The sequence below is a fragment of the Anastrepha obliqua genome, chromosome 4 (genome assembly GCF_027943255.1).
Source record: "Anastrepha obliqua isolate idAnaObli1 chromosome 4, idAnaObli1_1.0, whole genome shotgun sequence".
Lineage (NCBI taxonomy): Eukaryota > Metazoa > Arthropoda > Insecta > Diptera > Tephritidae > Anastrepha > Anastrepha obliqua.
Genome location: NC_072895.1, coordinates 117,781,862 through 117,797,491, shown reverse-complemented (window position 1 = coordinate 117,797,491; position 15,630 = coordinate 117,781,862). Strand labels below are relative to the sequence as shown.

The 15,630-nt window shown below is 41.1% G+C and overlaps 1 protein-coding gene across 1 annotated transcript; it reads right to left on the bottom strand.

Annotated features, from left to right (window-relative positions):
* Positions 1 to 327: 327 nt before the first annotated feature.
* LOC129244387 (uncharacterized) lies at positions 328 to 13,119 on the bottom strand. The gene is made up of 3 exons (XM_054882007.1): positions 11,706 to 13,119; positions 9,547 to 11,538; positions 328 to 551 (listed from the first exon to the last, which is right to left on the bottom strand). Exons 1-3 carry the CDS (start codon positions 13,117 to 13,119, stop codon positions 328 to 330), a joined length of 3,630 nt encoding a protein of 1,209 aa, XP_054737982.1.
* Between the last annotated feature and the right edge of the window lie 2,511 nt (positions 13,120 to 15,630).

Below are 15,630 nucleotides of genomic sequence, written 5' to 3'. Positions count from 1 at the left end.
TAACAGCATACAAAATAATTTCCCAACTACCACTCAAAATATGGCAGATCCCACTTGGCTTAAAATTATTATCACAGGTCTTTCATTTGTTTCCACACTTCATTACAATAAATTATTTCCGTCCTTGTGAATATAAAAAATATCTCGACAAGTGTACGCCGAGCGCATCTACAGAGTATGCAAGTAATAATGATGAAATTTCCATTAGTTTCAGTTCGTTGCTAATTTTGAGTTATTTTTAGTGGCAATGCGTGAAGATCAAGCAGTAAAAGCATACGACAGATGGCAGGCGGCAGGAGGCTGGGGCAGAGGGTGTGCGCGATCAAACTAGCATGAAATAATTTCCTTCATCACTTTCATCATTACACCACAAGAACAACAAGAAAATTTCGCTGAGTATGCCTTTTGAATATTGCCGGCAAGCGGCAGTCGATCGCAAAACTCTGCGCCTTTGTAGGCACCACTGACTGGTGCCGCTGCCCCATCATGCAGCGCAAACAGTTCTTTCAAATGCCGCCCAATCGACGCACTCAGCTGCTTGTTGTTGATGTCTTTATTGCATTTAAAAAGAAAAACGAATAAAAATAAAAAGATAAAACTCAATTGTGTATATATTTCAGTACTTTTCTATTTCTTTTTCGTTTTTTCGAAATGGCAGCGAATGATATTTTTGTGGCGATTTTGATCTTTACATTTCATTTAGGCGCGCAAGCGAGGCGAAATATGTGTGGATTCTTATAATTGGCTTATTTGAAGCGCGCCTGTGTTTTGGTAGTTCCTGGAAGTGGAAACGAACGACAATCTAATTAACTCGTTGCGGCAAAGCAGAGATACATTTGAATAAATTCGTTGAACAGATGGCGAAATTCGATGAATGGGCAATGAAAGCGAGTGTAGTAGAGCGCTTGGGGGATTTATGGAGACAAATTGTTTTGCTTGAGGAATAATTGTACAAAAGTACGTATGTATGTATAAGTACATATATATATTTGCCCACATGCACGCATGTTTGTTATGCTGAATGGAGACGAAGTGCAAAAAATGTATAAATTTCATTGCAGTGGCACTTCTTAACGTGGGACTTCTTTGTATATATACAAAGTGGCGCAAAATTAATCACCCTATCGGGCGGTTTATACTTATACTGTCGATTAGTACTGAACGGTTTTTCCCAATTCGTTCCTGGCAGATTTGATTCCTAAATAAAATTATAAGAAAAGAAGTTTAGTAAAGCAAAGCTTTAAAGTAAATTTCGAGCCGTCCAAGTTTTAAAAGTTTTAAATTTTCTTTAATTAATATGAATACAAAAAGGCAATAGAAAGTAGAAAAAAGACAGCTCGTGTCGTGTTTATAGTAAAAAGTATCTAAAACTGAAATAATTTCAAAAACGTTATAATTTGAAAAAACAAAATTATGCAAATAAAAAATTTTAAATACATTTTTTCGGTTTCAGCAAGTTTCATTTTTATTTTAAAAAACTTTAGATGGCACTAGTGTGTCCAAAATCTTTTTTTTCAAATTTTAGTTATAAAGGTGGCGCAAAATTAATCAATTATGGAAAGATTTATAATATTTGCAAATATCGTCCTACGGCAATCATATTTGACACTTGTGAGCTAGACAGCTGCAGCATACAAACAGACAAGCAATGGATCTCGTAAGGGTCAAAATAAAGATTTCCGTCATCCAAAATAATTTTTAACAAAGCGCGGAAGTCGTTTCTTTCGCGTGCTATCCGGTGCCAGTTGGGCACACCAAGTGAAGCCATCTCCTTCCCACCTGATCTTTCCAACGCAGCAAAGGTCTTCTTCTTCCTTAGCTACCGCCAGGTGGCTTTGAATACCTTTAGAGTCGGAGCGTTCTCCTACTAAAATATTAAAACTTGCATATAATTTACTATTTAGCGCCATCCTTTTTTTTCTGATTACACTGAGGAGGTCCTCTACAAGGCTTCTCCAGCGTATGCGGCTAGTTGCTATCGCCTTAGCATTGTCCCAGCTTGTATTTTTGGAAAATGCAAGTCATGCAAGCCATGCACCTTTTCCAGGTGTCGGCTCCGGCTTCTGATTCCCAGAGGATTCCTATCTAGGTCCATTCTTTTAATACTCTAGGGCGGTTTTCTAAGAGCGTGGCCTATTCAACTACTCCATTTCGTTTACTTGTAGCCAGAGTTTTCCATTACTTATGATGTTGGGCCAGAATATTCTGCATATTGTCCTCAAGCATTTGTTGGTGAAGCATTGAAGTTTCTTTGTGATCGTTTTCGAAACACGCCACCCTTCACTTATAGCAGCATCGACTTGACACATGGGTTGAATATCCTGAGTTTGGTGTTTCTGGAAATTTTCGAGTTTGCCCAAATATTCCATAAGCACCCGAACGAGCTGCCTTGCTCATTTTGTTGTTGACGTCTTCCTCTACTACGCCGTCCGCTGCTAGAGTGCAACCGGATAGCAGAGGCTATCAATGAACTCCACTTCTTTGTCATCTAACATTACATGGTTATTTTTGGTGGGGCCTTCCTCTGATCCGTCAAATGAATAAAAAAATAATAATATTCATAATCCTTAAATAAGAATTAGTTTTCATATCGGCTTCGTACTAACTAAAGATAGCTTCATTTAAGCTTTAAGAGGCTCTAAATTGGCTTCAGAGCTATGCCCTAATGGACCTTATTTCTTATATTTTTGTGTAGAAATATTTTTTGCTGGCAGTAATGTTTTCTGGTGGTTATCAGAAAAAATCACCAAAAATGAACTACGAAATATTATAACAAAAACGAGATGCATGTGAAAATCGCTTAAAGCCTGCCCTAATTCGCTTTGACATAGATTGGATTGCCAGCGATGAACGAAGAAACACATAAACGCAGTTGTTTTATCGAAAGTGGGAAACTCGCAGCTTATCATCCTGTGGCCACAGCTTGGCCGTTCTTGGAAAATTCCGGTGCAATTCATTCTTTTTTACATTGCCTTGCTTTCTGAATTATTTGCATTTTCGGCAACGCCTTGAAATTCGCATATCAAACCTTTTTTCGGCAGAGTATGTGTGCTTTGTATTTCGTTGGAATTGCTTTTTTCTTGTTTTTTTCTCTGCTACAATTTCATTCATTCATCTGTTTATTATTCTTGGCAGACATTTGTGTGGCTCTCGCATTGTGGCTTTTGGCCTTTTTCTGCCATTTCAATCATATTTGTGCTGAAGAATTTTATAATTTCCAGATGCACTGCGAACGTATTTATTTTGCCGATTTACTGCTTGCACTACGTCATTGTTTTGAAATGGTTTACACGCAAGAATAACTGATGACTAAAGATACGCAGTTCCAAGGAAAAAATCGTTGTGTCTTTAGTTTCGGGTTTTTATTTTTGCATTTGGCAGCAGATGATTCATCAAAAAGAAATGCTCAGAAAGAGCAAAATTACGGAAGTAATGACACGGTAGTTAGGGACTACTTAGAAGATAATTAGAAGGTGCTTCGCAGTGAGAAGGCCAAGGAAAGCGATTTTGTAAAATATTTTCTGCCAAAGGCATTTCAAATTACTAATCTTGCAATAAGTATTCGGGCATACACAAATATTTACATATAGCTGAAATTCTAAGGTAAGGTTAACATTTTTGTATATAATATACATATAACTATTAAATTCTTTTCAGCTGGCCGCCAGAATGACTTCTCACAAGAGCGTTTCCGTTGAAGATTGGATTATCTAAAATAAAAAAAAAAATGTTTAATATTTTGTTAATTGAATTGAAATAAATAAATTGTTTAACAAAATAGCAGTTAAAAAAAATATATTTAATATTTGTGGTTAAAAATTTGGAACTAACCTTAGCTTTACACACAAGCATTTGCGGACGACGTTGCCTGTTTGTTAACGGGCCTTTCGCTTATGAACATCTGTAGAAAAGTCTGGATGTGATTGACACTTGGTGCTCTGCGAATGGGCTATCGGCAAACCCCACCAAAACTGGTATTGTCCTCTTTACCAGAAGGAGGAAGCTTGATGGACTCGTTCTGCCTAAGCTAAAAGGAGTCGCAATCCAGCTATCCAAAGAAATCAAATATCTTGGAGTAATCCTCGATAGTAAACTTCTTTGGAAGTCACACGTTGAAACAAAGACATCCAATGCACTGACAGCTTTCTGGCAGTGCAAAGGCGTTTTTGGGAAAACGTCGTCCTCCTAGCAAGGTCCAATGGATCTACACGGCTATGATAAGACCCATTATCACCTATGCATCAGTGGTCTGGATGAGTAGACTCTCTCTCGTGGGAGTCAGGAGGACCTTGTCGAGATTACAACGCACTGTGGCCATCTGTTGCACCGGAGCTTTTCCGACTACTTCAGGCCCGGCATTAGATGCTCTGATTGGTTTACCACCACTTGATGCTTTCATCCAAGGAGAGACATTGAAGGCCATCTGCAGGCTGAAACACAATGGAAACTGGTATGAGCCTTTTCCGGCATTGGAAAACAGAGAAGGCACGGACCTCGATGCAACGATTCTCTCTATGCCATCAAGAGTCGCACTTGAAAAGAGATACAGTGTAGTGCGGCCAGAGGCTCAGTTGTGGTCAACCTCAGAAAATGAGCCCGGCAAACACTGTTGTCGCATTTTCACGGATAGCTCCAGGACCGAGCATGGCTCCGGCTCTGGGTTCTACGTGGAATCCAGCGGGACAAAACTGCACTTTGCTCTTGGAATGCATGCATCTGTGTTTCAAGCGGAGATGTATGCAGTTCAATAAGCGATGAACTTTGTTGTGGAAAACCGATGGAGAGTGAGACATCTATGGGTCTGCAGCGACAGCCAAGCTACGCTTGTGGCCTTAGACAGCCCCCCAACCACATCAGGGGTAGTCGAGTCCTGTAAATCCAGGCTGACACATGGGTATTGTGGGTAACGAGACCTCTGACTCTTTAGCTAGGCTGGGCTCTGAGGCCAACTTCTTTGGCCCAGAGCCCGTTTTGCCACTCCCTTCTGCAGCCATCAAAGCCACGATTAGCAAATGGGTTACTGCAACTCACAAGCGAGCTTGGCAGGCTGAGAGAGGCTGCAGCTGATGTTACCTGAGCTGCAGCCTCTCTCAGCCTGCCAGAAAGAGGAAGCTTGATGGACTCGTTCTGCCTAAGCTAAAAGAAGTCACAATCCAGCTATCCAAAGAAATCAAATATCTTGGAGTAATCCTCGATAGTAAACTTCTTTGCAAGTCACACTTTGAAACAAAGACATCCAATGCACTGACAGCTTTCTGGCAGTGCAAAGGCGTTTTTGGGAAAACGTGGAAAACCATGTCCGATCGACTGTCGCAAACCCTCCTGTCATTAAGCAGAAAGGCGTGCAGACAGCTGGTTGCACTGACGAAGGGCCACTTTCTGTGCACATGGAAAAAGTAGGCACCTCAGACAGCGTAATCTGACCAACTTGCGAAGAGGAGGATGAGACGGCGGACCACTTCCTGCACGTCTGCCCCGCCTACGCTCGAATCAGGTTTGAGGTCTTTGGCACTGATGTGCTAAGAAGCGACCACGTTGACTCGTTGTCACCACAAGATCTACTCAGATTTCTTCGGAGATCGGGTAAATTTAAAGAAAATTAAAAGGGAGTCCAAGTACAGTACAATGGACTTAATTAATATCTGAGTGCTGCACTTACTAGTTGCCCCGACAAAAATAAGAAAAAAAAACCTTAGCTTTCATGAAGATATTTTTGCACATTGCCTCAGGGTATCTACGGTGGGTATATAATGATCTGCTTCATTTGATTTGTAAGAAACTAAAAATGTATCAAAATATCCATATGTGTATGTATATATGACAATTGATTTTAAACAATTTTTTCCTGCTGACGGTGTTGGGTGTTTTCTTCCATATAAAAAAAATAGTAGTAGGCTTTATATGAAGGAAGTGCAAAAGACCGCGAATAAAAAATTCTAAAAAATCAGTTTGATTTTTGATCTACTTCAAACGTTTACTTTGTTATTTTAAAATTTAAATGTCTATAAAACTGCGTACCCAAAACTTTTTTAAAAATTGGAGTAAAATGTTCGTATTTTGATAAAAATTTGCCGAAATTTTTTTATGTAAAGTTCGAGATTTGCTTTTAATGATTGTCGTTGCACATTTTTATAAAAAAATAATTCAAATTAAAAAGTTACTAAATAAAAAATAAAATCTTGTCAATATATGGTGTACACTTTCTTTTGACGTTGACTGTATATACCAAATGGTGCAAAATTTATAATCCAAATTTGTTTTTGACTAACTTTTTTGCTAAAAAAATGTTTTTGAGTGATGCAAATCTTTATTTTAAAAGTTATTTCCAAAAATCGTAAGTCTTCCAATAGGGTGATTAATTTTTCGCCACCTTGTATGTATATAATTATTACAAAATATTTCATGAAGCTGTCAAATTAGTGATCCTACTCTATAATCTAAGTGGACAAACTAATTTTGAATATCTTTCAGAAAAGAATGGCCGCCATAGTCGAAAGTCATGAACTTAGACTACCATTCGTATGAGCCCAGGTTCCAATCTCCGGCCATGAAACAATGATAGAAGAAGTTTCTTTTTAAAAGCAGTCGCACCCCGGCAGTGAATTCCAAAACTTCGAGTTTATCTCAGCCATGAAAAAGCGTCTCATAAAAATCATCTGATGTTCGGAGTAGACTTAAAACTGTATGAGGAGGAGGAGCCCGACTGAATACTCTATAAAGTGATAGAATGAGCGAAATAAGTAGTACTTTCGAAACATATTCGGCGTGGACCCTAATCCCCATGAATATCAATCTGAAGGTGATCCGGAAGCAAAGCAAAACATTGAAGCTTATTTGTCTCTCGTCCAAAACATGAAATCAGAACGTAAAAAAATTATGAAAGTGAATCTGGTTTGTAAAGTCCCACATATAATATTACGGTGGTATGGACACGTTTTAAGAATGCGCAGCGAAAGAACGACCAAAAAAGCATTTAAAGCAAACCCTGAAGGAGCAAGAAGGAGAGGCCGGCCAAGAAGACGATGGTTGCAAGACGTAGGAGACGATATACGGAAGATGAAAATCTCACAACATAGAGCGAAAGCGGACTGTCGAGAAAAATGGAGGCGTATAGGAGAGGAGGCAATGGCCTAACCCGGACTGTAGTGCCAAGATGAGATGAGAATCCGATAAAGGCGGAACTCGCCATAAAGGAGCCCACGAATAACATTTGCTTGAGTAGAACTAACATTTTTAATTCCAATGGCCTGAAATATATAAAAAACATTAATTCTTACTCAACCGCAATAGGGACTTACAAAACTGCGAAAAATTTATCGGAAGAAGCAATAACGAGAGTGTTCGAAAGTTTTTTATATGAAAGAAAATTCTCAACATCGCAGCGAAAAAAATGCCAAAAATCAACACGATTTTTAAGCGACTTTAAGCTGCCATTTATTGAGTAGAATCAAATAGGCTATAAAACTGCATAACCGAAAATTTTTAGAAACGCTGAATAAAAGGTTTGCAACTTTGAATGTAATTTTATGAAATTCGTTAAATTTTTGTGAATTTTGTACAAAGTTTGGAACTCTAATTTATTAAGCTTTTTTTGCACAATAAACCTTACTTTTATAAGAAATTAACGCAAAAAAATGTGACTTAGAAAATATTGTGATTATTCTAAAAAGATGAAGTGCCTTATTTATGTGACCACAACTGTAGGTTGCGCTCAAGAATTTAAAGTTTTTGAACTCGATTGTAGTTTGGTACATAAACCAAGTCAACATAAAGCGTGGACATTTCTAACAAGAAGAGAGGCGATTTAGAGCAAGAAGTCGCCGTGAAGGGGGAGGTATACAACAGATGTAACTGCACTGTGCGGCTCAGTTGACAAATTTGTGTTGTTACTTTTGTATTTGGTTTTATTTTTGGTAAACATTGTTTCTTTGGACTTTATTTTCTCCCTGATCGGCAGTCAAAGTAAAATGCAATCACACACATGCGCCACCATTACCACAAAAATGTAGCATGCCACATGCCACACAGCCCTACTATGCGCAATATCAATACATATAAATTGGTTTACGTACATATGTATGCAGCTCGTATATCACCTAAATACACTGCATGCAATGTTGCATGCCACACATGTTATACGAGTAGTGGGTAGTGCAACAGCACCAAAAGTTTTAGTGTTCATTGCTGTTTTTTTTTTCTTTTCTTTTTTTCGCTGCTCTCATCAAAAGTACATTGTCGCTGTGTTGCTGTTATTGTTGGCGCTGTTGTTATTTTGCTATTTGCAGAGATTTTGTTTTACACATGCTAACTCATTGACGGACGGACAGACAATCGGCGAATGAGAGGAGCAAACACAGCGACACACAGCTGGGAAAGTGCGCAGGCTGACAATCAGACAGGCAGTCAAACAAACAAACGAAGAAACGAACAAACAATCACAGGCAGACAGAGGCTAATGGCTAAGGTCACATACATGCATTTGTGCGCGTGTGTGTGTGTGTGTTTTTTTTTTTTTTTTTTTTTTTTTTTTTTTTTTTTTTATGGAGGTGGCACAAGCATTGAAAGCCGAAAAGTGTGAGACTTGCCTTTCGGCTCACCCACTAAAAACCCACCCCAGCTCCGTTTCCCTCCCGCGGGACAACCGTTAAGTAGTACTTCACGGAAGGGGGAGCGGCCTATTGCCTCTTCATGAAGATCTGCGCTGTTGTTCAGCGCGACGCAGTTTGGAGATTATTATTTTTGCCATATTACATACAGCGGACCAATATTCTTCGGACTCTATCATAATATCGACTAGGTTATCAGCCGTAATTGGCTTCCCCACCCTAGTGCTTAGTTCCTCCCTTTCTAACGCAAATCGCGGACAGACAAACAAAACATGTTCTGCGTCTTCTGCAGTTGGTGCACAATAAGAACAGTACGGGTCGTCTTCGTGCTTAAACCTGTATAAGTAGGATTTGAAGCACCCATGCCCTGTCAGTATTTGGGTCAGGTAGTAGTCTAACTGTCCATGTTCACGGTTAATCCATTTCGAAATAATGGGAATCAAACGGTACGTCCAGCGTCCGTTGGGAGATGAGCTCCATTTTTCCTGCCATAAACGCTGGCTGCGCTCCCTTGCTATCCTGCGTATTGTCTGTCGTTCTGAAGTAGCTTTGTTTTGGTAAACTTCAGCGTACTCTTTTGCCATTAAATTTATTGGGAGTAGACCTGCTATAACCATAATGGCGTCTTCCGATACCGTGCGAAACGCGCAGCACACTCTGAGAGCACTCAATCGGTACACCGATTTCATACACTTCACATACGAGCTGTAGTTTGTGGCTTCCGCCCATGCCGGAGCTGCGTACAGCAAAATCGACGAGACCACAGTATTAAGAAGTCTCCTGCTGTTTTGCCTAGGGCCTCTAATATTCATCATTAGTCGTGTTAGTGCAGTTACTGCTTCTGCTGCCCTTCTACTCGCGTACACCAAGTGCTCTTTGAAATTGAGCCTACGGTCAATTATTACGCCCAGGTACTTAATAAATGGTTTCGATTCTATACCATGGTCGCCCACCATTATATTAGCTGACTCCACAATCTTCCTGCTGCTAATTAATACTACTTCAGTTTTATGGTCCGCAAGAGTTAGACCACTGTTGCATAACCATCTCTTTACCATGCCGACAGCCTGGTTGCATGTTTCTTCGGCTCGACGGAGTGTTTTGGCCACGACCACAACAGCTATGTCGTCAGCAAATCCAATGATTTGCGACCCTAGAGGCAGACTGAGGCGCAAGACTCCATCGTACATGACGTTCCAAAGTAAGGGTCCCAGGACTGAGCCTTGTGGAACTCCGCCAGTTATTTTGTGCTCTTTTACCCCAGCATCGGTTTTATAGCGCAGGGTTCTGTCGGAAAGGTAACTGGCGACAATCTTGCGAATGTACCTTGGAATGTGGAAGTTATCCAGCGCGATCAGAATTTTGCTCCAATTCGCCGTATTGAAGGCGTTCTTGACGTCTAGTGTCGCAATTAGGCAATACTCCTTGCTACCGTTTAGCCACCGAGTACCTTCTATTGCCTTCTGCGCAATGGTCTTGACTGCAGACACAGCATCTGTTGTTGAGCGGGCTTTCCGGAATCCAAATTGTCGTGGTGATAGACCGCCTACATCCTCTATAGCAGCCTCCAGACGGACTGCAATCAGTCGTTCCAGGATTTTTCCTGCGGTGTCGAGCATGCACAGGGGGCGGTAGCCTGTAGGATCTTCCGCAGGCTTGGATCCTTTTGGTATTAAAACCAGTTTCTGCAACTTCCACTGGGTTGGAAATGTACCTTCCTTTAGGCATGTATTGTAGAGATCTACAAAAATGTCGGTACGACTTTGAATAGCAACTTTTAAGGCCTCGTTGGGGATTCCATCCGGTCCTGGAGCTTTATTATTTTTAATCCGTTTTATGATCATCAGGAGTTCTTCTTTGTTGGTTAGCTGCAAATTTTGTTCGCCTTCACAGGATCCTACCAATTCGTGGTCTCGTATAGTGTCTTGGACGGGGAACAGAGTTTCTACTACATTACGCAGTGTAGCTGGGCATGTTGTTGGGAGTGGCTTAAAGACTTTGAGTTTTTTCATAACAAGCCTGTAACCGAGGCCCCAAGGGTCATTATCGGCGTCGTCGCATAGCTGCAGGAAACACCGGCGTTTACTGTTTTTGATTGCCTTTTTTAGGGCCTTCCTTCTTTGCTTATATTGGAGCTGATTTTCTTGGAATCTGTCCGTACCCCTAGATCGTTGGTAGATTCGCCTTGCTCTTAAACATTCGCTGCGCAGTTCTGCAATGTCTGCTGTCCACCAGTAGACAGGTTCGCTGTTGCGCCTATTGGGCCTCGTTTTGGACATGGCTGCGTCGCATGCTTCTGTTACGTGTCTCATGGTTTGTGTTGTTTTCTCAGATGCATCCCCTCCGAGAGTTACATCTGCCAGCATGATTTCAATAATCTCAGCCTCCATTGTTTTAACTTTGTACCGCGTGTCGTAGTTATTTGGGAACCTTTCTTCGCCGTGCTTCCTTATTTCACAGATTATTGCGAGGTGATCGCTCCGAGTGTAATGCTGGCTGACGAACCATTTCGTGTCGCGAACAAGACTAGAACTCACGAAGGTTAGGTCGATTATAGACCCCGTTCCCGCCTTTTGATACGTCTGTTGACTTCCTGTGTTCATCAAGGCTATATCTAGCATAGCAAACGCTTCCAGCAGGGCTTGCCCTCTAGGGCTTGTCCGTGGGCATCCCCAGTTAACAGCCCAAGCGTTGAAATCACCGGCTACGATGACAGGTCTATGCTCCTTTACATCCTGGGCGAGGTTCTCCAGGATGCCTGTTGCTTCCAGCAGAGTTAAGCTGGGTGGTAGATAGCAGCTGTAAATGTATGTGCCTTCCACGCGCGCACGTACGAATCCGCGGGCTGCATTCACGCTCATCAGTTGGGATCTATTTGCTCCACAGTTCCAAATCGTTGACTTGCCTGTTGTGTCAGAGGCCCAGCCGTTACCTGTTTTGTGTTTATAGGGCTCACTAAGTATAGCAACATCTATTTTGTGTTCCCGTATTGTCTGCTCGAGTAGGTCCTGGGCGCTTTCACAGTGGTTAAGATTTAGTTGCAAGATCTTTATTTCTGCCGAATTTCTTTAAGAGCTCTCAGATATTGAGGGCACTTACTGCTGGTCATCGCATGCGCCGTATCGCTTTCCTTTTTCTTCTTGCACATTATACAGCTTGCTGTTTGTGTGCAGTTTTTAGCCTGGTGATCCTTGTTACCACATTTGAAGCAGGTGTTACTAAGGTCAGCTGAGCTTTTACAGCTTACTGCCACATGCCCATATTCCATGCATTTAAAGCATCTTTTTGGCTCGATCTTCTCCCGTATGCGGCAAATTACGAGACCTATGCGGATTTTATTAGCTTCCGCCAGCTTGGTAGCGATTTCCGGTGCTACTTTTAGCGTCGCCGTTTGCGTTCCTCCGTAAGCTTTTCGCAGACCCAAGATGGCTGAGATAGGTATCTCCAGCTCTTGGAATTGTCTTGCTACCGCCTCGTGAACTTCTTCCTTTGTCGTAATTTCATCGAGGTCACGAATTTCCACCTGCCTCAGCTCTGTAAGTGCCCTGACATCTACACTTTCTCCTAGAGCCGCCTTAACAGCTTCATGGACTCTCGAGGTATTTGGGTCGGATGTTTTTTCCAGCAGAAGCAGTAACTCTCCTTTCGCAGTTTTTTTGACTCCTTGTATGTTGTTACTAAGTTCCTTAAGACTTGGCTCTGTCTTAACGCGCTTCAAAATTTCGGCATATGAGATGTTACCAGCGCTTTTGACCACGATAGCGTCCTTACGTGGTGGTCTTCTCCGTCTTCTACTGCTTTTGGCGTCGTTATTTTCTACTTCCTTAACGTCTCGTTTGAGAGTATTCTGCGAAGAACTCTTTTGATTCTTCTTGGCTTTAACCACTTCCCACTTTCCTGTTTTTTCTTGTTCGTACGTTTTAACCGGCGTATTCTTTAGGTCTTCGACACGGTTCGTTTTACTTCTTTTCGCTGAGCTTGCTGCAGCGTTATCTATTGCCCTCTTTGGCGTGCAATCTGTGGTACGCTTGATCAGTGGTGATGTTTGGGTACCTTTGTCTCGAATAGCAGAAGTTGCTTCATTCGCTCCTCTTGGGGCCTGGTTCCTCGGGGTAAGGATAGATCTACCTAGCTTTTTATGGAGGTCCGTTATGTTAGCGATCAAATCCCTCATTGGTTGATTGATATTTCGCTTCGGAGGCTCCATCATATACGTTAGCTCCTTAACCTTATCGCCAATTGCTTGATAGATTTCTTCGGCCGTCATCGCTTTCAAGAAACCGAAGTGCTGCATACACGGTGACGCCGATCTGGTCCTTCCCGTGTCTGGTGGCGAGTGCGCCAACCTTGAGCTCCTTTGGAAGGGGTTTTTAAGGAGTTCCCCGCAGCCATTATTGCCATCTGCAATAGCTGTTGGGAGTATTAACTCGTGCACTTGTGATGCCGTTTTTGCTGTTACTTCAGCCTCTTCCCTAGTTTGTTGTTTTGAGTTGTTTGTCTTATTCGTATTCATGTTATATGGGCCCCAACTTCCAGGTCGTTATCCATATTCCGATGCGTAGTCACCATTGACGATTCCATGGTTATCTTTGCATGCAGGGAGGCCATGCTAGGGTTGACAAAGGCTCCTTATGGGAGCTTAAGTTCAGAGCCGAATCAGTGTTAACTAGGAATATTACATCTAGACCTACGCCGACACTTAATGGCGACGGAATATGGAGCGTTCCTAGAGATTTGCCATCATTTTAACGGGGCGGGGGCAACTACACCATTAGCCTGAATGCCGTTTCTGCTGGATACCACTCCGCATACTAAGGAAACAGAATAGTGCAGTCGTCAGCTCGAGGTATTAATTCCAATCATTTTCCAGTACGCCATAATCAAGACCTTACTGGGCTCAGTCTTAATATCGTTGTTGTTGCTTTGATAGCCGCACCTAACATGGTGAACAGACGCTGACCAGGAAGCCGTCCATTATGGAGCCGTCGCGCCTGGTTTTTTGTATTACTCATCATGCCTACACATGATGAGGGGGACACCTATATCTAAGAGGCGGTGTCTTTTCGCCACTGTCACAAGAACTTCATCAGATTTATGCTGGCTTTTATACCGCATCCTCCGCTCCTGATCGCTCAATTGTCGGGGGTTGCTTATTCGTTTCAACTTATTTCGCAACTGGCCTGCTACTACAGGCTTTCCGGCTATCCGCAACCTGCCGACCCCCACGGTAGCTTAGAGCCCAGCTTAGCAGTCCGATCCCTAAGGAGCGTGGACCTCCGTGGTGTGTGTGTGTGTGTGTGTGTGTGTGTGTGTGTGTGTGTATGTGACGTGCGCTTCCATTTGCTTCCGTTATGCGCTGCACCGTTGCGTCCTCCGCTGTTCGATATATTTGCAATACATTTTAGTGCCCGTGGAGTGCTTTGCCCGACCTCCCTTATTAGCCCCCTTCTATCCCCTTGCGACAGCACAAAAAATCAATCGTTACACGTTTTCTACATGTTGTTACTTGTTTTTGTTGTTTTTTGCTATTTTCACTGCATCGCGCACTCCAGCCAACCCCACCCATTCATTTGTATTGTCGCCGCTGTCGCTTCCGTCGCCGCCATCGCTCTCTACATTCAATCAACCGGGCGTATCGGTTGCAAGGGAGTGGGTAAATGAATGAGCGCTGTGGCAGTTCGGGTGACGCAGAAATGCAACCTAAACCACAAGTCCATGTAAATATTTTCCAGTCAACTGTCAACGTTGACAGCGGAGTGTTTTGAGTTCAATATTATTGTTTGCTTTTTAGCTCTGCCTACACACATTCGAATATATACGAGTATGCATGTGTATGTGTGCCCGCTTTTTTAAATGGATTTCTATTATTTTGTTTTTTAGCACAGATTTTTTGTGAATACAAATGATGGAGCGACAACAAAATTTAATTAAAAGCTTTTTCGTGAAACTAAATGGCAGGCAAATACTTGTAAATTAGTAATGCATTGCATTTTTTTCCGATGTATTGACGTGCATGTTCGTATGCGGTTTTAGGCTGAAATGTAGGGTAAAAAATGTTGCCGTGATTGACTGAAGAGCTTGAGTATGCTTTTTTATATATTTAAGTATGTACAGCTCCCGAAAAAATATAGCACTCCAACATGTTGACAAGTTTCGACTATTTACTTCTTTTTTTAAATTATTTTTATATCAAGACATAGTTCTTTTTATAATACATTCTATATTAGTCCAAGTGCGACGATTTGTACAAAATTTATAAAAATTCAACAAATTTTCATCAAAATGTAAACTTTTTTAATCAGAATTTTTGGAAAAACTTTTTGGGTACGCAGTTTTATAGCCAATTAAATTTTAATCCAACGCAATGCAAGTTTGAAGCGAATGAAATGTATCGTTAATTTTTTATAATTTTTCCCCCTGATGATGTTGCCTATTTTCTGCATATTCCTTCAAAATTTATAAAAATTCGGCAAATTTTCATCCAAAATTTGTATCAGGATTAAAAAACAAAAAAAGAAATCTGGCTACGCAGTTTTTTAGCCGAATAAATTTGGGAATGAGGGAATGACAAAATTCAAGCGAATATTAATTCGTTAATTTTTAATAATTTCTCGTTAATTTTGTATAATTTTTCCCCCTGATGACGTTGGCTATTTTCTCCATATTCCTCCAAAATTTATAGAAATTCGACAAATTTTCATCAAAATTTAATCAGGACTTTTGAAAAACTAATCTAGCTACCCAGTTTTATAGCCCAATAAATTGAGGAATGACAAAATGCAAGTTTCAAGCAAAACAAAATTCTCGTTATTTTTTTATAAAACTGCCCTTGACAACGTTGCCTATTTTCTCCATAGAAAAAAAATGCAAGAAATTTTGTGATATAAATTTTGGTTCCTTGCAGAAGTATTTAAAAACAGTACATTTGACGTAAGAGCTCATTTATTTCTAAAATATTAGTGGCATATGTATTATTAAGATGACTATAGGTAATTTGAATTGTAAACCAAAAATAAATTAATAA

Coding starts and splice junctions, on each gene's coding strand:
- LOC129244387 (XM_054882007.1), bottom strand. CDS start 13,119: ATGAATACGAATAAGACAAACAACTCAAAACAACAAACTAGGGAAGAG. Junction 11,539..11,705: donor GGCGCATGCGATGACCAGCA/GTAAGTGCCCTC, acceptor AACACAAAACAG/GTAACGGCTGGGCCTCTGAC. Junction 552..9,546: donor TATAATGGTGGGCGACCATG/GTATAGAATCGA, acceptor AATGCAATAAAG/ACATCAACAACAAGCAGCTG.